The sequence below is a fragment of the Nannospalax galili genome, unplaced genomic scaffold, assembly GCF_000622305.1.
Source record: "Nannospalax galili isolate Female #2095 unplaced genomic scaffold, S.galili_v1.0 scaffold809, whole genome shotgun sequence".
Lineage (NCBI taxonomy): Eukaryota > Metazoa > Chordata > Mammalia > Rodentia > Spalacidae > Nannospalax > Nannospalax galili.
In genome coordinates this window covers 1,887,277-1,913,125 of record NW_008360015.1, presented here as the reverse complement: position 1 = coordinate 1,913,125, position 25,849 = coordinate 1,887,277, and the positions used below count along the sequence as shown (strand labels likewise).

Sequence of the window (25,849 nt, the reverse complement as noted above, 5' to 3'; positions counted from 1 at the left end):
CTGTAAGAACAACCAGTGTTCTTAGCTGCTGAGTTATCTCTCCACCCCGTTTTTCTCTTGTTTTTTTTTCGAAACAAGATCTCATTGTATAGTCTTGGCTGGCTTGGAGTGTACTATGTAGCCCAGGCTGACCTCAAACTCACAGAGCTGACCCTGTCTGAACCTCCAGAGGGCTAGGATTAAAGGCATGTACCACCATGCCTAGCTACCACCTTATTTTATTTTAAGATTATTTATTTTTATTTTATGTGTATGGGTGTTTGTGTGCATGTATGCTTATGTACTATGTGCATGCTTGGTGCCCTTGGAGACCAGAAGAGGGCATTATAATTCCCTAGAACTGGAGTTACAGGTGGTTTTGAGCCATCTTGTGTGTATTAGGAACCTAATCTGGGTCCTCTGCAAGAGCTTCAAGTGCTCTTAACCATTGAGCAACCTCTCCAGCCAAGAAGTTGTAATTCTTTAATTTTTATTTTATGTGTATGAGTGTTTTGCTTGCATGTATGTCATGCAATGCCCATGGAGGTCAGAAGAGAGTGCCCGTTCCCCCAGAATTAGAGTTAGGAAGGGTTGTTAGCTACCGTGCGGATGCTGGGAATCAAACCTGGGTTCTCTGGAGGAGCAGGCAGTACTCTTAACTGCTGAGCCATCTCTTCAGTTCCAGCAGTTGTAATTCTTGATGAATAAGTAAAATTTTCTAAGGTCCTTAAGGAATTCTAATGATAGCCAGTATTGATTGAGTCCTTATTGCCACCCAAATAATGTTCTGTGTTTAGCCTGGTATGTTAGGTGGGATTGCTAGAGGAACAGATCCAACAGAATGTATATCTATCATAAAAGGGGGTTTACTAGATTGACTTACACAATAAGGGCTCTAGGTAAGAGAGTGGAGCTTGGTTAACGTGTGACAGTACTCAGGCTGCTGGGGACTCTCAGGAGGCAGGGGATAAGTGGGGGTGTCTTGCACCCTCTCTATTTAGGACTGAGTTAGCAGGTGGGTCTGGGCTCTCTAAGCATTGATGCCAACAGAGAGACCATTCAAACCTCTCAGTGTGCTTGGAGAGCTCTTGCCCAGGTATATAGCTAGGTAGAGGCCCAGCTAAGACCGAGATACAGGATGCCCACACTTATGTGGGGCCATGCCAAACCTACGGCTGACTTCTAGGACAGACACATTCTGCTCTATTATGTCAGAGGAACACCTGCTTGGACCAAGGAGCCGTGGGATCATCTGTTATTGGTGACAATGAAGTGAGTGCTAGCCCATGTTTGAGTCCAGCATTTGCCTCTCCCTGCTTCCTAGGTGTGGATACAGTGTGACCAGCTGCCTCACACTCCTGACACTATGCCTTCCCACCATGATGGACTGCGCCCTCAGACGGTGAGCCCGAATAAACCCTTTCTTCTTTAAGTTGCTTGTGTCAAGTAGTTTGTAAACCAAGGCAGAAAGAAACTAATACAGAGAGGGTCAGTCCAGGTCTGGAATGAATGGTGGTCTTGAGTGTGCAGAAGGAAGGTGGAGGCCCAAGGATTCTGCTTGCCTCTGAGGATGCTGAGTCAGAGCTCAGGACCACAAGGAGGATGCTGGGAGGAAGCCAGGAAGAGCGGAAGGCAGGATCCGCAAGCCACAGGGTTCCCAGGAGGGAAGGGTTGCTGGGCGCTGGGGAGGGCTGTGTGGGCGGAGCAGCATCCGGAAGCTGGGAACCGCTCCTGCATCTCCGCGCACATCTCCTGCTGCACCGGGAGAAGCGCTCCCGCCCCCAGACCTCCATTCCGGCTCCTAGCCAAAACCATGGGTGTCTGGTGTCGCCTCGGCGGCATCCTCTGGCTCGCCTGCCTTCTGCCCCTAACCCTGGGAAGGGTGCCTACAGGTAATCCGCAGCCTGTCAGCGGTGGGGTTGGGTAGGGGTAGGGGTAGGGGTGGGGGTGGGGGTGGGGAGGGGGTGGTGTACCTGGAAACTGAGGTAAGGAGATGGAAGATGACGCCTGTCGGCGTGCATCCTGTCTCTCCCTGGCACCCTTCTGTCGCCCAGGCACTTGAGTTACCTACCTGTTCCTCTTGATTCAGCCTCCATCGCGAACGGATCTCCGATCTGCTTTTTGCGCGCAAGCGCGCCAATGGCAGGCACGTCCATCTTGATGCTCCGGGACTGGTACCTGCCCGAGGAGGAATAGGGAGAATGGCTTCGGGGAGGCCAGGATGAGCCAGGGGAGGTCATCCCGCCACAGCCATGGGGGAGCCATGGGGGAGCCCCGCCAGCTTGTCCTGGTGGGGCAGCGTTTTTGCCTTAAGATGGTTTCTGCCCTGCTGTACGAGTCTCCATCTCAGGAGGCCAGTCTGCCATTTCCTCCCTGGGAATGATTTGTTATTTTATTTCATTTCATTTCCTTTTATTTTGTTTTGTTGAGTCAGTGCCTTACTATGTAGCTCTGGCTGGCCTGGAACTCATGATGTAGATCAGGCTGGCCTTGAACGCACAGAGGTTCTACCTCTGTTTCCTGAGTGTTGGGATTAAAGGCATGCATCACCACATTCAAATCTTAAAAAAAAAATTCTTTTGAAGCCGGGTGTGGTGGCATATACCTTTAATCCCAGCACTTGGGAGGCAGAGGCAGGTGAATCTCTGTGAGTTCAAGGCCAGCCTGGTCTACCTTATGAGTTCCAGGACAGCTGGGGCTACAGGGAGACCCTGTCTCAAAAAGACCAAAAAACATTTTTTTTTTTTTAGATTTATCCATATTTTATGTGTATGAGTGTTTGCCTGCATGTAAGTGCACCAGTGTCATGAAATGCTGGCAGAAGACAGAAGAGAGTGTTGGATCCCCTGGAACTGGATTATGGTCCATTATTAGCCACCAAGTAGATGCTGGGAATCCCATCTAGGGCCTCTGCAAAAGCAGCTAGTGCTTTTAACCACCGAGCCGTTTCTCCAGCCTCATGAGATCCTATCTTAAACAAACAAACAAACAAATGAACAATAAAAACCTAGCAAGAATGGTTGGGGACTCTGGGAAGCCAGAAAACATGTCCTTACATAGAGGAGAAAGTAGGGTCCTGGGACTCTAGGGCTAGCCTTTCTGGTGCCTCAACTGGCTTTCATGCTACAAATGGGAAAAATAGGGCAAGGGAGGCAGCAAGTCTGGATGTCAGCCTGTTGTGTGGCTTTTTCTGGGGAGACACAACAGACATCTACTTCAGTTAAGGCACCAATGACAGACCAATGTAATGAGCCATTTCTCCAGCCTTGGCATCTTGATTTAAATGGGTTTATCATTAAACTAATGGCTCTGAAGGAAAGACATTCACAGAGTGGACGTGGGACATGAGCAAAAGGAAAGACTGGAGCCAAAGTCCCTAAGAGGGGACTTTCCTCCGAAGTGAATGGGGCACATCTGAAGACAGACTAGCTTCCTAGTTTTGCTGATGAATTCAACAGGTGTCCTGTGAAGAGGAACATGCTCTTCAGTTCTGAGCACTCCCAGGACCTGTAGACGTGGGGAACTCAGAAAGGGTTCAATCAGTAACACCTAGGTGAACAGTCTGAAACAATACCAGCTGACCTGGTTCTTCTGCCACACCTTAATCTCCAGACGTTGTATGGCTCAGTGGTACCATGGAGAGAGTGTGTGTGCGTGTGTGTTTGCATGTCTATGTGTGAGCGTACATATGCTGGTACACATGCATTTGGGTTTGTGTGCATGCACTTGTGGAGGTGAGATGCTGACCCCCAGCATCTCCTCCAGTCGCTGTTCATCTCTAGCACAGCCTGATACTGTCCACTAACCACATATGTTTGTTGGGCACTTGGGATTTTTATTTTATTTTTGAATTCTATTTGTTTTTATTTTATGTATACAAGTGTTCAGCCTGCATATATGGAGAGGAGAGGCCACTATCATACAATATCAGGAAAGGCCAGAAGAGGGTGTTGGAGCCCATGAAACTGGAGTTACGAAGGGTTAGCTGCCATGTGGGTGCTGGAACTAAAACTAGGTCTTCTGCAAGAATAGCCAGTGCTCTTAACTGCTGAGCCATCTCACATTATCACTTGCCTAATATGATCTTGAAACCCAATTCTTAGTTTTTAATTAAATTTAAGCAATCACGTTAGAATATGGAACTCACCAGTTCTAGACTGGCTAGCCAGCAAGATACTAGGGATCCTCCTGTCTCTGCCTCCCCAGTGTTGGGACAGAGATGCACCACCCTGCTCAGATTTTTTGAAAAATTAATTAATTTTATTTTACTCATATGAGTGTATATATGCATGTAAGCACACCACATCTGTGCAGTGCTGGGGGAGACCAGAAAAGGGCATCAGATCCCTTTGAACTGGAGTTACAGATGGTTATTAGTCTCCATGTGGGTGCTGGGAGCTGAACCACGTCCTCTGCAAGAGCAGCCAGAGATTAAAGGTGTGTGTCACAATGCCCAGCTAATAAAATAAAATTTAAGAGCATGAGGGAGAGCAGAAATCCAGAGGGATTGGAGCATCCATGGTCAATAGAGTGTTGAGCAAACATAAATTATTTGTGCCTGCTGTGGTGGCTAACCACAGATCATTGTTACATACTTGAGATGTGTGACTGAGAAGCTGAATCCTTAGTTTTAATTAAATGTAGGCAATCACATTAGAATAATTTACATTTAATTACATGTGTTTTTTAAACCACTATACCACACGGTGCAGAGACTGGAGAGTACATGTTGCTGGCTGTATCAGCCCTTAGTGAAAGTTGAGCCACACAGGGGTGACTTTGGCTGGGAAAGTGGGTTTCAGTGAAATGAGCTAAGTGTAGCTCAGTGTGGTGGCCGGTGCCTATAACCACAGCACTCTGGAGGCTGAGGCAGGAGGATTGTCATGAATTCAACTCCAGCCTGGTTTACATAGGGAGTTCCAGGCCAGCCAGGAACCTGCTTCTCCCCGCCCCCCGCCCCAATACTGGGTCTTATGTAGCCCAATTTAACCTTGAACATGCTATGTAGCCAAGAATGACCGTGAATTCCTTTAAAATTTATTCTTTATGTGTATGAGTGTTTTGCTTACATGCATGTAATTGTACCTTGTGGAGGCCAGAAGAGGGCATCGATCTCCTGGAACTGGAGTTATTGATGCTTGTGAGCTGCCATACGTGTGCTGGAAACTGAACCTGGATCCTCTGCAAGAGCAGCCAGTGCACTTAAGCACTGAACCATCTCTCCAGCACCACTCCCCTTATTATTAGTTGCTATTGTTAATCTCTTGCTGTGCCTGATTTATAAATTAAAGTTTACCATGAATGGTATGAGGGAACGAATGAGTGAATGAATAGGAGAAAACATGATCTACAGAGTCAGGTGATGTCTTGGATTTCAGATGTCAACTAGGGGTCTGCAAATAAATAAAGAGCACTTTGTTTTGTTACATTTATTTATTTGATGTGTATGTGCATGCATGCGTGTGTCTCAGCACAAGTGTGGAGTCAGAGGACAATTTAAAGGAATCAGTTTTCTCCTTTTGCCCTGTGGGTCCCAGGGATCGAACTCAGATCATCAGGCTTGGTAGCAAGCACTTTCACCCACTGAACCATCTTGCCACTCCCCACTCTGTTATAACTGATGCCCCATTGCGACCGGAGAGACGGCTCAACGGTTAAGAGCACTGACTGCTCTTGCAGAGGACCCGGGTTTGATTTCCAGCACCCACATGGTGGCTATGAACTGTCCTTAACTCCAGTTCCAGGGGAATCTCTGACTTCCGCGGCATTGCACGACACGAATGCACTCACACACATGCAGACAATACACTCATACACATTAAAAATAAAAATATTATAAAAAATAACTGATGCCCCATTAGAGGTGACCAAGAAGCTCCTTGTAGTTCCCTTCCTGAGATACAGTCTGTGTATGTCTCTTAGGTCTCTATGATCTTAATCTTACCACCAATGGACCTGCCACCACTGGAGCAGAAGTGACCATTTCAGCCAGCCTGGTGGCCAAGGACAATGGCAGCCTCACCCTGCCCCCAGACACCCACCTGTACCATTTCCACTGGATCTACTCACCACTGATGCTCACTGCCAAGATGGAGAAGGATCTGACCTCAACCATCCAAGTGGTGGGCAATGTGCCTGGGGACTTTCCGGTGTCTGTCTGGGTCACTGCCACCCACTGCTGGATGTGCCAGCCTGTAGCCAGGAACATGGTGGTCCTCAACTTTACTGGTAAGGATCTTCTCTACCTGTTTGCCTTCTAAGTTTTTTAAAATTATTTTATGTGTAGGAGTGTTTTACCTGTATGTATGTAAGTACCATGTTGCAGAGGCCAGATCGGATCCCTTGGAACTGGAGTTACTGATGGTTGTTAGCTGCCATTTGGGCATTGGGAGCTGAACCTGGGTCCTCTGCAAGAGCAACCAGTGTTCTTAATGGCTGAGTCACCTCTCCAGCCTGTCTTCAAACTCTTGTGCCTCATTTATAGGCAAGGACTTCACCACTGACCTAAACCCCTAGTCTTCCTTTCAAACTGTGTGTGTGTGTATAAATGTTTGTGTGCTTATGTGTGTAGGAGTTTGTAGGCCAGAGACAACAGTGTGTCCTTTATTCGTCAGGTGACATCTGCCTTTTTTTTTTTTTTTTGGTCTTTTTGAGACAGGGTCTCCCTGTAGTCCCAGTTTACCTGGAATGCACTATGTAGACCAGGCTGGGCTGGCCTTGAGTTCACAGAGATCTGCCTGCCTCTGCCTCCTGAGTGCTAGGATTAAAGACGTGTGCCACCATGCCTGGCCTTTTTTTTTTTTTTTTTTTTTTTTGACAGGGTCTCCCTAGCCTCAGACAGCCTGGATCTCCCTAAGTAGAACCGACTGGCCTCAATCTCACAGAGATCTGCCTGCCTCTGCCTTCCAAGTGCTACGATTAAAGGCTTGAACCAGCACGACCAACCCCCCCCCCACTTTTTTTTTAAAGACAGTTTCTTAATAGCCTGGAGTTCACCACCAATTAGGCTAGGCTGTCTGGCTGTTAAGCCCCAGGGATCCACCTGTCTCTGCCTCCCCAGTGCTGGGATTATAAATGCAACCCATCACCATGTCCAACTTATTATTTTATTTATTTATTTTGGTCTCTTTGAGACAGGATCTCCCTGTAGACCCGGCTGGCCTGGAACTCGCTATGTAGACCAGGCTGGTCCTGAACTCATAGAGATCTGCTTGCCTCTGCCTGCCTCAGCCTCCTGAGTGCTGGGATTAAAGGCATGCCCCACAATGCCCGGCACTAAAAATGAATTTTAAAAGAATCTTTTTTTATATTTACTTTATGTGTATGAGTGCTTTGCCTGCATGTATGTGAGTGCACCAGTGTTGTGCAGTATCCGTGGGGACCAGATCCCCTAGAACTGGAGTTACAGATGATTGTTAGCTGCCGTGTGGGTGATGGGAACTGAACCTGGGTCCTCAGCAAGAGCATCTTAACTGCTGAGCCATCTCTCCAGCCCCTATTTTTTATTTTTAATTGTGTGTTTGTGTGTGTTTCTGTATGTATCTGTGCATGTAACTACAGTGCCTATGGAGGCTAGAAGAGGGCATCAGAACCTCTGGAGCTGGAGTTAGAAACAGTTGTGAGCCACCAGACACGGGTGCTGAACTGGGAACTGAACTCAGGTTGTCTGCAAGAGCAGCCAGAGCTCTTAACAGGCTGCGCCATCTCTCCACCCCCTCCCTGGTGTACTTTAAATCATCTCTGGATGCATTACTTAACTAATACAATGTAAATGCTATGTAAGCAGTTGTTAGACCATATTGTTTAGAGAATAAAAACAGTAACAATAAGCCTGTACATGTTCAGTTCTAATGCAACTTTGTTTTGAGACAAGTTCTCATAGAGCTCAGGCTATCCTCCAAGTCACTATGTAGTCAAGGATGATCTTGAACTCCCGATCCTCCTTCAAGTGCTGGGATTATACAGATGTGGCCACCACACTCTGCTTTAGTCTGTATATCCCCTTTTGCTGGTGGGCATCACTTTTGCCAGGAAGATCTGTCTCCCTGTGAAAGGGAGGAGGGGGCAGAAGCACTGGTTGGGCATTTGACGTGAACTGTGAGTCATCACCAGTGTCTGTGCAGCAGGGTGTGACTGGATTGTCTGCATTGAGGTACCTGTAGGGTTCCCACACCTCACACAGCTCTGACAGCTAAAGAGCTGAGCGAGGGACCCACAGCTGTTGCTAGAGATCTCATTTAGCTCTTTGTGCCCTGTGCTTCTGTGAATTCACTTTCCCTTCATCTTTCCCAGAGTTCCTCATGGGAGACCTCATCATTGCCCAAAACACCTCCCTGCCTTGGCCAAGCTCCTACATCACGAAGTCAGTCCTTAAAGTCTCCTTTCTCCTCCGTGACCCGAGCAACTTTTTCAAGATGGCTTCCTTTCTCTACCAGTGGGACTTCGGAGACGGGTATGTCCTTATTTATCCTCTTTTAAAAAATTACTTTCAGCTGGGCATGGTGGTGCATGCCTTTAAGTCCAGCATTCAGGAGGCAAAGGGAGGCAGGTCTCTGGTCTACTCAGGTAGTTTCAGGCCAACTAAGGCTACATAGTGAGACTCTGTCTTAAAACAAAAAACAAACACCAGGGGCTGGAGAGAAAGATTTCTCAGTGGTTAAGAGTACTAGCTGCTCTTGCAGAAGACCAGGGTTCAGTTCCCAGCACCCACGTGGCAGCTAACAACTGACTGTAAGTCCAGTTCGAGGGGAATCTGATGCCCTCTTCTGGTCTCCGTGGGCATTGCATGACATGGGTGTGCTTACATGCAGGCAAAACACTCATGCACATAACATAAAATTAATAAAAAAGAACCCCCAAGCAGCCAGGCATTGTGGTGCTCACCTTTAATCCCAGCACTTGGGAGGCAGAGGCAGGTGTATCTCTGAGTTCATAATAAAATAAGAGGTTGGGGAGATGGCCCAGTGGTTAACAGCACTAACTGCTCTTCAAGTGCTAGGATCAAAGGTGTGTGCCACCATGCCATGCTCCCCTGTTCTCCTTGAGAAAGAATAAAAACCAGGTATGGTTGTTCCAAACATAAGAGGTATAGGCAGGAGGATCAGGAGTTTAAGATTGTCCTGGGTTAAATAGCAAGATAGCAAGTTCAAGGCTAGCCTGGGCTACATGAGACTGTCTTAAAAACCAAAACCAAAACTATATGAAAAGTCAGAACTGACAAATTCTAATTCAAAAGCTGTGGGGTTTTTGTTTTGGTTTTTTTTTAAACAAGGCTAATCTACGTATTCCAGGCTAACCTTGAATTTAAGATCTTACTATCTCAGCCTGTCCAGTGTTGGGATTGCAGGTGCTCCACTTCACCTTGCTCGTATCACTTCCATGTTACAGGTCGGGAAGCAGTCATGTCTCTCCTCCCTGTCATTTTACAGAACTTTGATGGTGACCAACAATTCCGAGGTCTATTATAAGTATTCCATGATCGGAGCCTTCGTTGTGAAACTGAAGGTCGTGGCAGAATGGGAACAGACTGAGCCAGACACCACAAAGCGCATCATGCAGAAGACCGGCGACTTCTCAGCCTCACTAAAGCTTCAGGGTGGGTCTCCCCATGGGCTGGCACTACCCAAGGAGCCCCAGACATCACTCTTCCAGATTCAACTGATTGCAGGCTTGCATTTGGCGATGCTTGGACACATCCTGTCTCCTCATGCCCCTATCCCCTGAGAAGTTTCCACAGTCATCCAGCCATACAGGGTCATGTGACCACTCTGTAGACAAGTGGTCTTTTAGCTTAGGCCTCCCTGCTCCCAGGACCTGGGTGTGACTAGACACGTGCTATGAGTCTGGTGATCCTCCCTGGTACTTGTTCCCCAGTCGTAACAAGTTTAAGGTCAAAGCTGACTCTGGAGGATGGGTATCCTTAGTCTGAGGCAAGGAAGAAATATCCAATTCCACCTCTTCCTGACTTTGGGCAGCTTTCAGAGATTCCTTTGCATGTGTGTGCGTGTGTGTGTGGGGTGTGTACAGTGCACTTGAGTGAACACTTATGTGTATGTGCAGGTGGGCGTGCACATGTGTGCATGTTAAGGTCAGAGTACAACCTTCAGTGTCATTCTTCAGGGGCCAACCACCTTCTTTTTATGGCTTATTTATTTTTATTTTATGTGTATGAGTGTTTTGCCTGCATGTATGCAAGTGTACTACAGGTATGCAGTGCCTGTGGAAGTCATAAGAGGGCCTCAGATCCCCTAGAATTGGAGTTAGGGTGGTTAACTCAGGTCCTCTGCAAGAGCAGACAGTGCTCTTAACTGCTAATTCAACTCTCCATCCCCTCTATTGAGTGGTTTTTATTGTTGTTGTTTTGTTTTTTCTCCAGCTGTCCTGGAACTCACTAGGTAGACCGTGCTGGCCTTGAACTCACAGAGATCTGCCTGCCTCTGCCTCCCAAGTGCTGAGGCTACAGGCGTGCACTACCACGCCCTTAACCACTGATTTTTAAAGTGCTCCAAACACTTTTTTAAAATTAATTAATTATTTTTATTTTATGTGCATGAGTGTAATGCCTGCGTGTAGGTAAGTACACCTGTATTGTACAATACCCACAGAGGTCAGAAGAAGGTGTCAGATCTACTGGAACTGGAGTTACAGACAGTTGTTAGCTGCCATGTGGAATCGAACCTGGGTCCTCTGCAGGAGCAGTCAGTGGTCTTAACCACTGAGCCATCTCTCCAGCCCCCAACCACTTATTTTGTATGGGGCAACTTAACCAGCCATATCCAACCACCTTATCTTTGAGACAGGGTCTCTTGCTGGCCTGGAGCTCACCAAGTATGCTAGGCTGTCTGGCCAGCAACTCCCAGGCAACCACTTGTCTGTGTCTCCACACACAGCCTTTTTTCACATGGGTTCTGGGGATTGAACTCAGGTCCTCATGCTTACAAGGCAAGCACTTTACTGACTGAGCTGTCTCCCCAGCCCTTGTGAAGATTTCTTTATCTTTGCTAATGGTTGGTGTTTTTCCTGTGGCATAGGCTATTATGGCTCAGTGGCAATGGGTTGGAGTTGGTGAGAGAGCTGCCTTCTCTTTGTTTCTCCAGCCACTGCCCTCTGAGCCAGCACCATGGACAGAGAGGAGGACATGATGGTGGTCACACAGCCTAGGCCCTGTGTGCCTTGTGACAATCCTCAGTTGCTGGGTCTTAACAGGTTCCTCTTTCTTGATAGAAACCCTTCGAGGCATCCAGGTTTGGGGACCCACAATAATTCAGACCTTCCAAAAGATGACAGTGACCTTGAACTTCCAGGGGAGGTAAGTGAACCCCCAGGGTGTTCTGTGGGTGCCCTGTAATCCTTCTATATTCTCAGTGATGCACTAGAGCCTGCTCCATTCCTTCCTCTCATCCCTGGAGCTTGGGTTTCATGGAAGAATGGTTGTACCATTCTACCCTGTACCTGTGCCCTGGGGAGAGCCGTGGGCATAACTGTGTGGTCAGGGTCTGTGCCAGGTGTTTCTAGGTTCTTGGCCTCATATCCAAAGAATTGAAAAATAAGGACTCACTCAGGGCTATCTTTGCAAATGAAGCAAGATAACTTTATTTGGAGTGAAGCCATACTGCAGGTTAGAGGGTGACACAGTCAAGATTGGCAGCTGGCGAGGAGTAGTGGGGCATGCCTTTAATCCCAGCACTCCAGAGGCAGAGGCAGAGGCAGGCAGACCTCTGAGACTGAGGGTAGCCTGGTTTACATAGTACGGGTTGTGAGGTTGCTAGGTGTGTTGTTTGGAGGGCTGTGTGCCATAGTGCAGGTGATGGAGCTAGGCTGCTAAGTGCATTCATATCCAAGGTTAAACTACCACCTATGCTTGCTTGCCTCAGCTCATTCTCAGGGTCCTGGGGAGCAAGGACAGGTCTTCTGGGCACTCTGTGCAGCATATTAGAAAGACAAAGAGACCCCTCCTGTGCAAAACCCTCTGTAAGTGACATGGGGCCCTTTGTCTACATAATTTTCTGACCCTAGAGCTCTCTGCCTCTCCTCTCATATGCTCAAATGCGGCCCATCTTCAAGGCCCCTGGGGACACCTGCCTTCTGGAAAGCCTGCTCCATCCCCCAGCCTCAAAGGGGAGTTTGTGCAGGTTAGCAGAGGTGGGTGAGGAGCCTGGTTTGAGCCAGACACTATTTTAGGAATTAGACAATTGAGAAAAGACCAGAGGGAGACACCACTTCCAACGGTTATCTGTGCAAGGTGCAATACCCGTAAGGAGTGGAGGCTTCTCCTCAGTGGTCCAAGGCTCATGAATGAGGAGGTGGAAAGAATGTAAGAGCTGGAGGTGGGGAAGAGTGCTGTGAAACCCTGTCTTCTGCACGTGACAAGGCCAGTGAACTCATAAGGTCACAGCAGCAGTGGTCATGTGCACAAGACCCACACAAGATCAAGCCACTCAAAATCCCAGAATGCAGTGGGGAGGGGCTCATGAGGCCTCACCCCTGGTTGAGGAGCTGTTGGCAGTTGATGGCTGCTAGGGGAGGGAGACTCATTTTTCTTTGGGGGGTTGTGGCCACTGGGTAGGTGGCACATACTCATGTGCATATAGGCCGTACTAATTGGACTCGTTTTTTTTTTTTTTTTTAGTCTTTTTGAGACAGGGTCTCCCTGTAGCCCCAGCTGTCCTGGAACTTACTACGTAGACCAGGCTGGCCTTGAACTCAACAGAGATCTGCCTGCCTCTGTCTCCCGAGTGCTGGGACTACAGGTGTGTGCCACCATGCCCAGCTTTTTTTTTTTTTTTTTTTTTTAAGAAAGGGACATGGTATTTGGAGAGGGAGTGTTGGGGGACTGTCTAAGGAGCTGGAAGGGGTGTGGATATGATAAAAATACACTGTATTCGTGTATGAAATTCTCAAAGGAGAAGTAATTTTTTTAAAAAAGAAATGGATGCCAGGCGTGGTAGTGTATGCCTTTAATCCTAGCACTTGGGAGGCAGAGGCAGGTGGATCTCTGTGAGTTCAAGGCCAGCCTGGTCTACATAGCAAGTTCCAGCACAGCTGGGGCTACAGGGAGACCCTGTCTCAAAAAGACAAAAAAAAAAAAAAAAAAGAGAAATGGAAGCAAATAAGCTAGGGGTTTCTCTTGGACAAACCTTCTTGATGGGACCTGTCAGGGCTCATGGTCAGAGAAGTATGAAGTTGTTTTCAGAAAGTGGTAGGACATTGAGAAGCTAGATCTCTTTTTTTCTACAAAGCTAGATCTATTTCTTCCACCTGGTCCTTCGGGCGGAGAGAGCTGCAGAGTTTAGTAGTCAGGGTCTAGCCCTTGAAACACTGTTATGTTCTAGTTTCCTTTCTGTTACTGTGATAAAACACTGACCAGAAGCAGCTTGGGGAGGAAAGGATTTATTTGGCTTATACTTCTAGGTCATAGTCTGTCACTGAAGGAACTCAAGCAGGAGCTTGAAGCAGAAACCATGGAGGATGCCGCTTGCTGGCTCACTCTCTAACTCACTGTCAAGCTTATATTCAGTTAACTTTCATATAGAACTCAGGACCACTTGCCTAGGGATGGTCCTGCCCATAGTGGGCTGGGCCCTTCTACATCAATTAATAAGATAATCCCCCATAGTCATGCCCACAGGACAATGTGATCTAGGAAATTCCTCAGTGGAGGGTTTTCTCTCCCAGATGACTCTAAGCTGAATGGTGCTACCCATGTTCAGGGTAGGTCTTTTCACCTCAATTAACTTAATCTAGAAACTTCCTCACAGACATGCCGAGAAGTTTGTTTCTATGGTGATTTTAAATCCCATCAAGTTGACGATTAGTATGGATCATCATGTGGGACAGGTAGCCCAGTGCCAGCTTGCCTTTCCTGGACTTGGTCTTAGCTCCAGGTCCTCTGAAAGCTTGTCCCTTTCCCCTGCAGCCCGCCTTTGACTGTGTGCTGGCAGCTCAAGCTGGGGTGTCTCCCACTGGAGGAAGGAGAGTGCCACCCTGTATCTGTGGCCAATACATCTTATAACCTGACGCACATCTTCCATGACCCTGGGGACTACTGCTTCAGCATCCGGGCTGAGAATGCCATCAGCAAGACTCACCAGTACCACAGGATCCAGGTGTGGCCCTCCAGTAAGTAACACCTCGTCCTCTGCTAAGTGCCACACAAGCATCAAAGCCCTGTCTACCACCACAAACCCAGCCTACCAAGGCCATCAAGAAATGACTCCACCTTGGGTCTGGAGAGATGGCTCAGCAGTTAAGAGCACTGGCTGCTCTTGCAGAGGACCCAGGTTCAGTTCCCAGCACACACATGGTGGCTAACAATTGTCCATAACTCCAGTTCTAGGGGATCTGACGACCTTGTCTGACCTCCACAGGCATTACATGTATGTGATGCACTTATATATATGCAAGCAAAACATTCATACACATAAAATATAAGTAAATAAATTTTAAAAAAGAATTGACTCCAGCAGCACTAAGACCAAGTAGCTCTCTTAGGTCAAAAACAACCATATTGACCAACTCTGCCAAAAACCACCATCGCCACCATTGACACTACTCTACCAATTTCAGCAGCACCACCAGACTTCACCAATACCATCAATAACACTCTACCAGCCTCATTACCACCAATGCCATCAATGGCACTCTACTGACCTCAGTACCAACACCAAACTCCACCGAATACCATTGACAAAACTCTATCAAACTTAGCACTGACACTAGTTTGCTTTCTGTTGCTGTGATTAAAACACTGGCCAAAACCAACTTGGGGAGGAAAGGGTTTATTTCATTTTACAAAACTCCCTGATTGCAATCTGTTACTGAGGGAATTCAAGGCAGGAACTCAAGTAGGAACCTGGAGGCAGGAGCTGAAGCAGAGACCATGGAGGAACGCTGCTTACTGGCTTGCCTCCTCTGGCTTGATCAGGTACCTGTCTTTCTTTTTAAAAGAATTTTATTTTATGTGTATTGCCTGCATGTATGTAAGTGCAGTGCCCATGGAGGCCAGAAGAGGGTGTTGAATCCCCTGGAACTGGAGTTATGAATGGTTATTAGCTGCCATATGCGTGCTGGGAATTGAACCCAGGTCTTCTGCAAGAATAGCTATTGCTCTTAACTGCTGAGCCATCTCTCCAGCCCATCAGACAGCTTTCTTACACAGCCCAGGCCCTCCTGCCTGGGAATAGCACTGCCCACAGTGGGCTGGGCCCTCCTACATCAGTTAGCAGTCAAGAAAATGCCACACAGACATACACAGGCCAATCTGATGAAGCAAATTCCTCAACTGAGGTTCTGTCTTTGACAATGTGTCAAGTTGACAACTAAGATTAGTTATCACAACCCCAGTACTACATCATTATCACTACTAAACTCTACCCGTGTTATCCTCAACACTCTACCACCATCAGCAAATACCACACCCAACCAGTATCATCAGTAACATTCTACCAACCTCAGTAACAGCACCTATAACTCTACCAACCCCACCATGAACATCAGCATGACCAAACAGTAACAACTGTGTCAGTTCCCGCTAGGACCATGCATGCTCCATCATCATCACTACCACACTGCCATGGTCATCTCTGACCCCACCCACTTTTCTAAACACCAGCTGACAATGACCAATCCTGTAACTGTGCCTACCATTTACAATTCCTTTGCCAACCATTTGGACTGGCTTCTGTGAAATCTTGATATCACCTCAACTATAGCTCATTTCCACCATTGTTGTCAACATCCCTTCCCACACATTCCCAGCCTCCTATGTCCCCAGTGTGAACACCTTGCACTAGATGGACTATCATCAGCACAGTGTTTCTTCCTTTACCACCATCACCCCTGCCCTGGCAACTTCACCTCAACACTACTGTGCCACAAAAATCAGCCTCCTTCACAGTTATTACCAGCTTCCAGGGCTGAAGTGAGTCTTCCAGGGATTGTGGGTGCCTCAGAAAATACAAAGTAGGGCTGGGATGTAGCTCAGGTGATAGGGCACTCATCTTGCACAGGAAGCCTTGGTTTGATCCCCAGCATCACATAAAATGAGGTGTGGAGGTACACATGTGTAATCCCAGCACTTGGGTGGTGGAAGCAAGAGGATGAGAAGCCCAAGGTCATCCTTGGCTACATAGTGAGCTTGAGGTCAGCCTGGGCTACATGAGACCCTATTTTTTTTTTCCTCTGAAACCTTTGAAACATTCATTGATAATATCCATGAGTACATTATCTCAGACAAGACTGAAAATTGTTGTGGCACAGATGTGTGCCACCAGGACTTTGAGAGCCTATTTTTAAAAACAAATTTTTTTTTTTGGTCTTTTTGAGACAGGGTCTCCCTGTAGCCCCAGCTGTCCTGGAACACACTATGTAGACCAGTCTGGCCTTGAACTCACAGAGATCTGCCTGCCTCTGCCTCCCGAGTGCTGAGATTAAAGGCATGTGCCACCATACCTGGCAAAAACAAATATTTTATTATTGTTATTTCATGTGTATGAATGTATTGCCTAAATGTGGGTAAATGCACCTGTGTTGTACAATGCCTGCAGAGGCCAGAAGATGGCATTGGATCCCCTGGAACTAGAGTTACAGTTGTTTGCCATGTGGGTGCTGGGACTCAAACCTGGGTCCTCTGTAAGAGGTGCTCTTAACCACTGAGCCAGGTCTCCAGCCCTGTATCTTTTTTAAAAATTTATTTATTTTATGTGTATGGGTGTTTTACCTGTGTATATGTAAGTGCACCATGTGTATGCAATGCCTGCAAAGGCCAGAAGAGGGCATTAGATCTCCCGAAATTGGAGTTATGAACATGTGAGCTGCCATGTGTGTGCTGGGAACTGAACCTGGATCCTTTGCAAGAGCAGCAAATGCTCTTAACCACTGAGCCATTTCTTCAGCCTCATGAGACCCTATTTTAAAAAATAAACAGGGCCTGGAGAGGTGGTTCAGAGTTTAAGAGTTCTGGCTGCTCTTCCAGAGGACCTGGGTTCGATTCCTAGCACCCACATGGAGAGTAACAACTGTCTAACTCCAATTCCAGGGGATCTTATGTCCTCTTCTGAACTCTGTGGGCATTGCATGCACATGGTGCACTTACATACATGCAGGCAAAACACTCATGCACGTAAGATAAAAATAATAAAATATTTTAAAAACAAACAAACAAAAACAGTAATCCCCAGCAATAATGGTTTGGGACTCTAGGAAGCCAGAAAGCATGTCCTTATACAGAGGACAAAGTAGGATCTCAGGACACTAGGGATAGCCTTTCTGGTGCCTCAGTTGGTTCCACCTTTCATGCTACAAATGGGAAAAATAAGGCACAGGGAGACAGCAAGGCTGGATGTCAGCCTGTTGTGTGGCTTTTCCTGGGGAGACAGGACGTCAGCAGACATCTGCTTACCCCAGTCAGGGCACCAACCACACATCAAAATAATAATCCCACTGAAGTCCAACTTGGTGAGCCAGTGGGTTTATTGAGTTACTTAAGGAGCATGGATGACCCCAGGGCAGTTGCAGCACCAAAAGCCCACCCCAGCATGGCTGAGGACTCTGGAAAGCTGTGGCCCTCAGGCTTCCTGGGTAACTTGCAGGGGACTAGACAAAATCTCCTTCCCCTCAGCAATTGTTCCTGCCTTATGAATCTTGTAAGTTTCAGCTTTCTGAGACTTGTAAATTTTGTTTACTTCCTGAGTCTTAGAGCCTTCCTCTTCCTTCCAGGAAGGAACATTTTGCTTTGAAGGAAATTGCTACATGAAGGCTTGGGCCAATGCACAGAACCCAGCTCCAACCTTCTTTTCTTCCCAGTGCCTCTGAGGGCATGCCAGACCTTGCTGGCTGTGCCTGACTTCAAGACTGACTGTACAGTTATCCCTGGCATTCTCCCATGCCCTCCCCTCTCTTAGTCCTTCTCTGAGTCTCTGATAAAGATGCTGCAGGTCCTGAGTGACCTCCTGGGCTTTATTGGGTGCTCTGAGTTCCGCTGCCTCCAGGATGCCCTGGACTGTCACTAAGGGTATAGACCCTATGAATTCTATGAGGAGAGACGTACAGGGCTAGAGAGGTGGCTCAGTAGGTAAAGTGCTTGCTATGCAAGCATGAGGACCTGAGTTCAGATCCTAGCACATGTACAAGCTGAACACAATGGAGTGTGTTTGTAACTCCAGCACTGGGGGCAGGGATGTGGAGATAGACTGATCCCCAGGGCTTCCTGGTCATCCAGTCTAGCCAAATAAGTGAGCTCCAAGTTCAGTGAGACACCCTGTCTCAAAAAACAGAAGCTAGGTGTGATGGTATACATCTGTAATCTTAGCACTGGGGAGGCGGAGATAGGTGGATCTCTGAAAATTTAAAGCCAACTTAATCTATGTAGGAAGTTCCAGGTCAGCCAGGGCTACGCAGTGAGACCCTGTCTCAAGAAAATAAAATAATGACGAGCCAAAAAAAAAACAAAACAAAAACAAACAAACAAACAAACAAAAAACCCAACCAAACAAGTAAAAACAAAAAGCAAAGCCAAAAAATGGGGCCAACAAGATAGCTCAACAAGATTGCCTCCAAGTCTGGCAATCTGAGATCTATCCCTGGGATCCACATGGTAGAAGGAGAGAAATGACTCCACAGAGTTGTCCTCTGACCTTCACATGAACACTGTGGCCTGTGTATTTACACACACACACACACACACACACACACAAAATAAATAAAAAAATAAAATAAATAAATAAATGCAGTACATTTTTTTTTTTGTCTTTTTGAGACAAGGTCTCCCTGTAGCCCAGTTAACCTGGAACTTGCTGTGTAGACCAGGTTGGCCTTGAACTCACAGAGATCTGCCTACCTCTGCCTTTTGAGTACTGGAATTAAAGGTATTGGGCCATTGTGCCTGGTACAATAAATTTTTTAAGTAGAAAAACCAAAAAATAGGATAGTGTAGAGCGTGATAGAGGAAGACACCTAACTTTGTCCTCCAGACATTCATGCACAGGCAACTGCACTTGCACACCTTTACATACATGCAGCACACATACACACACATACATACATACACACCAAAATATGAAAATTAAAAGATGAAAATAAAAAGATAAGGCAGTATAGGTGATCATACCACCTTTCCTTGGGAAACGATCCTCCTGATAAAGGGCGTGGGAAGAGTGACCACCTGCCAAGCCTGGCACATTCATGCCTCTCACTCATCTCACCACCTTTCCTTGGTAGCCTCTCAGGTCAGCATGAAGATCAGAATCAGAATTCGAACTCGTGACCACCTAATGGCAAACACTGAGTGTTTCCATTCTTCCATGCTGGCTTTTAGTAGGTGCTCTGTGGGTGAGAACAGATGTGCCAACGGGAAGCTAAGGCAGAGGACACAGCACCGCTGTGAGGTTTTATTCTTTCTACGTCACTGTCCATCCAACACGGTAAGACTGAAGAGAGGAAGGGTTTGTTTGGCTCACGGTTCTGTTGGGTTCAGTCCATGGTTTCTTGGCTCCAGGCAGCATGGTGATGGAGTGTGTGGCAGAGGAGCTTTTTCATAGCAAAGAGGAATCAGAGAAAAGGGCAGCTTACATCATGGTGGACAGGAAGTGGGCAAAGGGGAGACAGGAAAGAGCCAGGGCAGAAGATAGCCCCCATGTCCTGAGTGACTTACTGTTCTAGTTTCATTTATGTTGCTGTGATAAAGCACCTGACCAAAAGCAACTTAGGGGAGGACAGGGTTTACTTGGTTTACAATTCCAGGTCACAGTCCATCACTGAGAGGAAGTCAGGGCAAGCAGCTACCATACCACATCCACAGCCAGAGCAGAAACAAAAGCACCTTTACATTATACTAGCTTTCCTCATTCAGACAGCCCAGACCAACCTGATTGAGATAATCCCTCAACTGAGACTCTTTTCAGGTGATTCTAGGTTGCAGCAAGCACACCTCCCCCCAGATCTCTACCTCCTATGTTTACCACCCCCCAATAATGCCAAGCAATTATGAATCCATCAAGGGATTAATCCATTGATTACTGTCAAACCTGCAGGATTCAAAAATCACTGGAAATGTCCAGAGAGGTGTGCTTTACAAATCTCCCAGGTGACTCTCAATCTAACCAAGTTGACAACAGAAATCCCATCACAGGAAACCTTCTGTATTTCATTTTGTGGACTTGGAGGGTCATTCACTTTCACTGTTGTCACATTGTACACTGGGAACTAGTCACTGAGTCCTGCCCCAGATGCAAGGGATGAGGAATTTAACTGTCCCTGAGAAGTTATAGCTAAGTAGCTTGTAAGTATATTTTAAAACTTTCACATACCCTAATTTATTTATTTATTTGTCTATCCATTCATGTGTGTGTTGTGCATGTGTTTATGCATGTTTGCCTGTGTATGTCACACGTGAGAGTCAGGCCTGAGTGAGCCTACATGTGGACCGCCTAGGTCGATGTCAGAAATCATCCTCATTGCTCTTCCACCTTGTTCAATGAGACAGGGTCTCTCAGTCAGACTCACAGCTCACCAGTATGGCTAGTGTTGCTACCCAGCTTGCTCTACGGGGGAATCCCTTGTCTTCCCCTTCCAAGACTGGAATAACAGGTAGGCTGACAAGCCCACCTGACGTTTACATGGGTTCTATGGATCTGAGCCTCAATCCTCATGTGTGTCCAGTACTTTAACCACTAGATGTCTTCCCAGCTCCCAATTATTATTTTTTTAATCCTGGATTTTCCTGTGGAGTTGCCTAGCTCATGCTCTTAAGAGCTGAATTTCATGGGTGGGATTTGACTGTTCTTTCTCTTGTGGTGCTTGCCTCCTAAGAACCAGCATTTGGGCTCAGCCAGTGAAGTGCTTGCCATGGAAACATGGGAACTGGAGTTTGAGCCACAGAACCCACATAAAAAAACTGGGCTTGGTGGTACGTGCTTGTAACCCCAGTGATGGCAGGCTAGGAGGCAGTCAGGAGGATCAGTGGAGCTCACTGACCACTTAGCTTAGCCTACTTAGAGAAGTTCTAGACCAAAAAGAGACCCTGTTTCAAACAAAAAGTGATAGGCACCTGGGGAAGAACTCTCAAGGTTGTCCTTTGCTCTACATGCACACATGCACCTGTGCACTCGAATACCCCCACCAACACATGATGCACCCATACCCTGATGAGTACACACACACACACACACACACACACACACACACACAGAGTCATGGTTCTTTGGTTGTCAACTTGACACCTAGGAAGAGAGAGCCTCAGCTGAGGAATTCCATTGGATTGGCCTGTGGCCATGTCTGTGAGGCATTTTTTTGATTGTTGAGTGATGAAGGAGGGCCCAGCCCACTGTGGGTGTTGCCACCCCTGGGCAGGTGGTCCTGGGTTGAATAAGAAAGCAGGCTGAGGACAGGCCAGAGAAGCAAGCCAGTAAGCAGCATTCCTTTGTGGTCCATGCTTCAGTTCTTGCTTCCAGGTTTCGGCCTGCCCTAGCTTCCCTAAGTGATGAACTGTGATTGGGACAGGTAAGCCAAATAAACCCTTTCCTTCCCAAGTTGGTTTTGGTCAAGAGTGTTCTATGAAACAGCAGTAGAAAGCAAACTAGGACATACATGAATGAATATTTTAATGAATTAATTATAAACTTAATGTGTATATATGTGTACATGCATACGTGCATGGCATGACACACATTTGGAGGTCAGATGATAACTTTTGGGAGTCACTTATCTCCTTCCACCGTTCTGTGGTTTCCAGGAATTGAACTCAGATCGTCAGGCTTCACAGCAAGTTCCTTTACCAACTGAGCCATCTTGTTACCTCATGAGCCAGTGTTTTAGCACCAGCTACCCAGTCCTGTAACTTCCCCTCTCTCCCTCCCAGGTTTCCAGCCTTTTGTCTTTGCTTTCCCATGTGCCACGCTGATCTCTGTGATGCTGGCTTTCGTCATTTACATGACTCTGCGGAATGCTGCTCATCCTAAGGACATGGTGGAGGTGGGTGCTCAGGAGGGTGTAGGCTAGACCAGGAGAGAGTGTGGGGGTCAGGCCAAGATGCCTGGAGAGAGTCCTGCTGGGGGAGCAAACCCCTGAAATTTGGGATGAGGTGCCGAAGAGGAGTAGACTGGGTAGATCTGCTGAGTGACTAGTACCCATCTGAGGGGCTCCTTTTCTGTTGCACTTGTAAGGCCACAAAATGGGCTGGTGAGGGGAGGGGCTCCCAGTGGGTGGTGATTGACCCATGGGGTTTTATTCACCATAGGTGGCTGATTTTGACTTTTCTCCTATGTCTGACAAGAACCCGGAGCCCTCTGGGGTCAGGTGCTGCTGCCGGATGTGCTGTGGACCCTCCTTTCTGGACACATCATCTGAATACCTTGAAATCGTCAGAGAGAACCATGGCCTGCTCCCGCCCCTCTACAAACCTGTGAAAACTTACAATGTGTGAGCACCCCACCCCCACACCATCTCAGTGTTCACCGACTGCCCACTGGGAGCTTCAGGCTGGGTGGCATAAACCACCAAACAGAAGAGGTCCCTACAGGTGGGGCCATTTGCCCAGGCCTGCCATTGATCTGTACAGTTTAGCCGCTCTCACAAGCCCCTTTGTGTCATTTCCCCCTCAGCTGTCATCCTCCCATCCATTCAGTGTAGTCACTGCTGTTAAGCCTCTCTGAGTCACCTCCCCACCCTCTACCAAGTAGGAATCTGATATTTGGTGTTTTCTCTTAGGTTTCTTCTAAGTGAGTCCGGCTACCCATCACCATCTCATATTGGTATCCCTGTTGTCCATTGGGGATTCACGCATCATTCTGCAGGGCAGCCCTGCCGATGCTGGAGAGCTAGGAAGGAGGTCATAGTTGGTTTGGATTCCATAGTGAAAGGTCACATGCACTCAGTTGGGCACACTTACAGCAAGGAAGAATATGCGCACGGAGCATGTATAAGTTACTTCTCTGTTGCTGTGATGAAACACTGACTTGGTGAGGAAAGGGTTTATTTGGCTTACAGCTCACAGTCCATCATCAAGGGAAGCCAAGGCTGGAACTTAAGCAGGGCAGGAACCTGGAGGCAGGAACTGAAGCACGGACCACGGAGGGACACTGCTTACTGGCTTGCTCCTCTGGCTGTGTTCAGCCTTCTTTTTTAACCCAGGACCACCTGCCCTGGGTTGGCACTGCCCACAGAGGGCTGAGCCCTCTCACATTACTCAATAACCAAGAAAGTGCCCCCCAGACATGCCTACAGTTCAGTCCAACAGAGGAAATTCCCCAACTGAGGTTCCCTCTCTGAGGTGTGTCAAGTGAACGACTAAAGTTGTCCATCACAGAATGTCACAAATGATTAGCATTATCTGTAAGGCCCACTGCTGGGATGGATCTGAAGTAGGAACTCGGGTGGACTTTGATCTCCCACACTCAGCCCCAGCAGAGTCCAGCCTCTCTGTCCTTGGTCTCTGCTGCCCTATTGCCAGGCTGTTCTATGTTCGACTTATTGAAAGCTTGGGGCAGGATGGCCACTCTGAGTGTAGAGTGCTTTATAAATTCACCAGCTTTCACTGAAACTCATAAGTTCAATGTCCGCTGGGAAAACAGACTTAGAGCAAAAGGAGAGATTGAGTCAGTTAGGACTTGGGTTCAGAGAGAGAGAGAGAGAGAGAGACAGAGACAGAGACACAGAGAGAGAGAGACCTTGCCCACCCAGCTGCTCCCAAGGTAATAGAAGGAAGAAACAGGAGGGTCAGAGCGAGAATGGGATAGCCAGTCCCATCTCCTGTCTCCTTCCCTCGTAAAAGGACCTGGAGAAGGCAGAAGATGGAAAGGATTGGGTGCCTTGAGAGGTGATAACTAGGTACTAGATGCACATATTGGGGTGTGCCAGGCAGCCTGCTCCTGTTGAATGGTTAGGTACAGGCACTCATAACCAGGTGTTTGGGACAGCCTGTACCTTATTGAATGGTTAGGCACAGTTTCACACGTCCAGGTGTGCCGGGGCAGCCTGCACCTGTTGGATGGTTAGGTACAGGTACATATTCAGGTGTGCTGGGGCAGCCTATACCTATTGGGGAAGGAAGGTGGAGACTGGGGGCAGGGCTGTGTCACTGCAACACTTTGCCCCTAGACTTTGAGCTCATTCAGCGTTCACACTGTCCTGCCACTCATTCTCATGACATTCCACCATTACTGCTGAATAAAGTGTCAGTGTTCTGAGCACCACCAAGCACATTCTGTGTGGTGTTTTTTCCTCCTGCAAGGACAATGTGTCCTTGCAAATGGCAAGAGCAGTGCTTAGAGACTAGGTGTGGTGGCACCCTCCTTTAATGCCAGCACTCAGGAGGCAGAGGCAGACAGATCTCTGAGAGACTGAGCCAGCCTGGTCTAATAGTAAGTTCCAGCTGGGGACACAGGGAGACCCTCTAAGTAGTGCTCAGAATCAGCAGGATATGAGGCTATGCCTGGAGTGCTCTGCGAGGGTGGGGACTAAATGGTACCCCTTAGACCTCCTGGAGGTAGAATGTCTTCAGGCATATTCCTTTTCTCATTGCTGACAAAATACCTGAGGACAGAAGCAACTTAAAGAAGGAAGGTTTATTTGGGCTTTTCCTTTAAGAAGGGTTGCAGTCCCTCATGGCAGGGAGGACGTGGAGCAGGAGGCAGCTGGTCGTGTTGCAGTCAGGAAGCAGAGCTGAGTGCTGCTATATTTGCTTTAAAAATGTTTTCCTTTTTGAGACAGGGTCTTACTGTGTGGAGTGTTGGGGTTAAAGCGTGTGCCACCACACCTGGCTATTTTTAAATTTTATTTTAATATTTTATAATTTTAGTTTATGTATATAAGTCTATTGCCTGCATGTATGTAAGTGCACTGATGTCGTGTAATACCCTTAGAGGTCAGAAGTGTCATGTCCCCTGGAACTGTTAGCTGCCACATGGGTGCTGGGAACCCAACCTGGGTCCTCTACAGGAACAGCCAGTGCTGTTAACTGCTGAGCCATCTCTCCAGCCCCCCAGCTATTTTTTAATTAAAAAAAATTGTGTGTGTGACTGAGTATATGCTGTGTGTGTGTGTGTGTGTGTACGCTTGCCTATGGAGTCCAGAGGAGGGCATGTGTGTGTGTGTGTGTGTGTGTGTGTGTGTGTGTACACGCTTGCCTATGGAGTCCAGAGGAGGGCATTGGATCCCCCGGAGCTGGAGTTATAGGTGGTTATGAGATATCTGATGTGGGTGCTAGGAACAAAACTCCAGTCTCTGGAAGAGCAGCGAGGGCTCTTAACCGCTAAGCCACCTCTTCAGATCCTGCTTTCTAGTTTTGAATTGAACTCAGGACCCCCATCCATGAAACAGTGCTGCCCACACTCAGAGTGCACTGTTCCCTTCTCTGTTAAATTGCTCTGGAAATGCCCTCACAGGCATGCTGAAATGTATGTCTCCTGTATGATTCTAAATTCTAGCAAGTCAGGATTCAGCGCAGAAGCCTGAGGAGATAGCTTAGTTGGTAAAGTACTTATCTTGAAAGCATGAGCACCTGCGTTTGATTTCCAGAACCAAACCTGGGCATGGTGGCATGGGCTTCTGTCTCAGGACTGGAGAGGTAGAAACGCCCTGGGGCTCCCTGGCTGGCCAGCCTAGCTGAATCATTGATACTCAGGCCAACGAAAGACCCTGTCTTAAAAAATACAAGGTGGCAGGGCTGGAGTGCTCAGCAGTTAAGAGCACTGACTGCTCTTGCTGAAGACCTGGGTTTGATTCCCAGCACCCACATGGTGGCTAACAACTGTCCATATCTCCAGTTCCAGGGGATCCGACACCCTCTTCTGACCTCCATGGGCACTGCATGGCACAGCGGCACCTACCTACATGCAAGCAACACACTCATACACATCTAAAATAAAAATGCAAGGTG

The 25,849-nt window shown here is 47.5% G+C and overlaps 1 protein-coding gene across 4 annotated transcripts; it reads left to right on the top strand.

Moving 5' to 3' along the window:
* Positions 1 to 1,515: 1,515 nt before the first annotated feature.
* On the top strand, positions 1,516 to 24,168 carry Tmem130 (transmembrane protein 130). 4 transcript variants are annotated; one of them, XR_003847931.1, is made up of 9 exons: positions 1,516 to 1,871; positions 5,902 to 6,207; positions 8,272 to 8,431; positions 9,408 to 9,574; positions 11,203 to 11,287; positions 13,895 to 14,097; positions 19,195 to 19,397; positions 21,833 to 21,945; positions 22,247 to 24,168. XR_003847931.1 is itself a non-coding variant. In XM_008824027.2 (8 exons), the coding sequence occupies exons 1-8, from the start codon at positions 1,550 to 1,552 to the stop codon at positions 22,394 to 22,396; spliced, it is 1,506 nt and encodes a 501-aa protein (XP_008822249.1). In that variant the 5' UTR covers positions 1,516 to 1,549; the 3' UTR covers positions 22,397 to 24,168. The 4 variants fall into 4 exon arrangements, 2 of the variants coding, with proteins under 2 accessions (XP_008822249.1, XP_029414988.1); XR_003847932.1 differs by having other exon boundaries at positions 22,211 to 22,349; XM_008824027.2 differs by lacking the exon at positions 19,195 to 19,397.
* Positions 24,169 to 25,849: the final 1,681 nt, after the last annotated feature.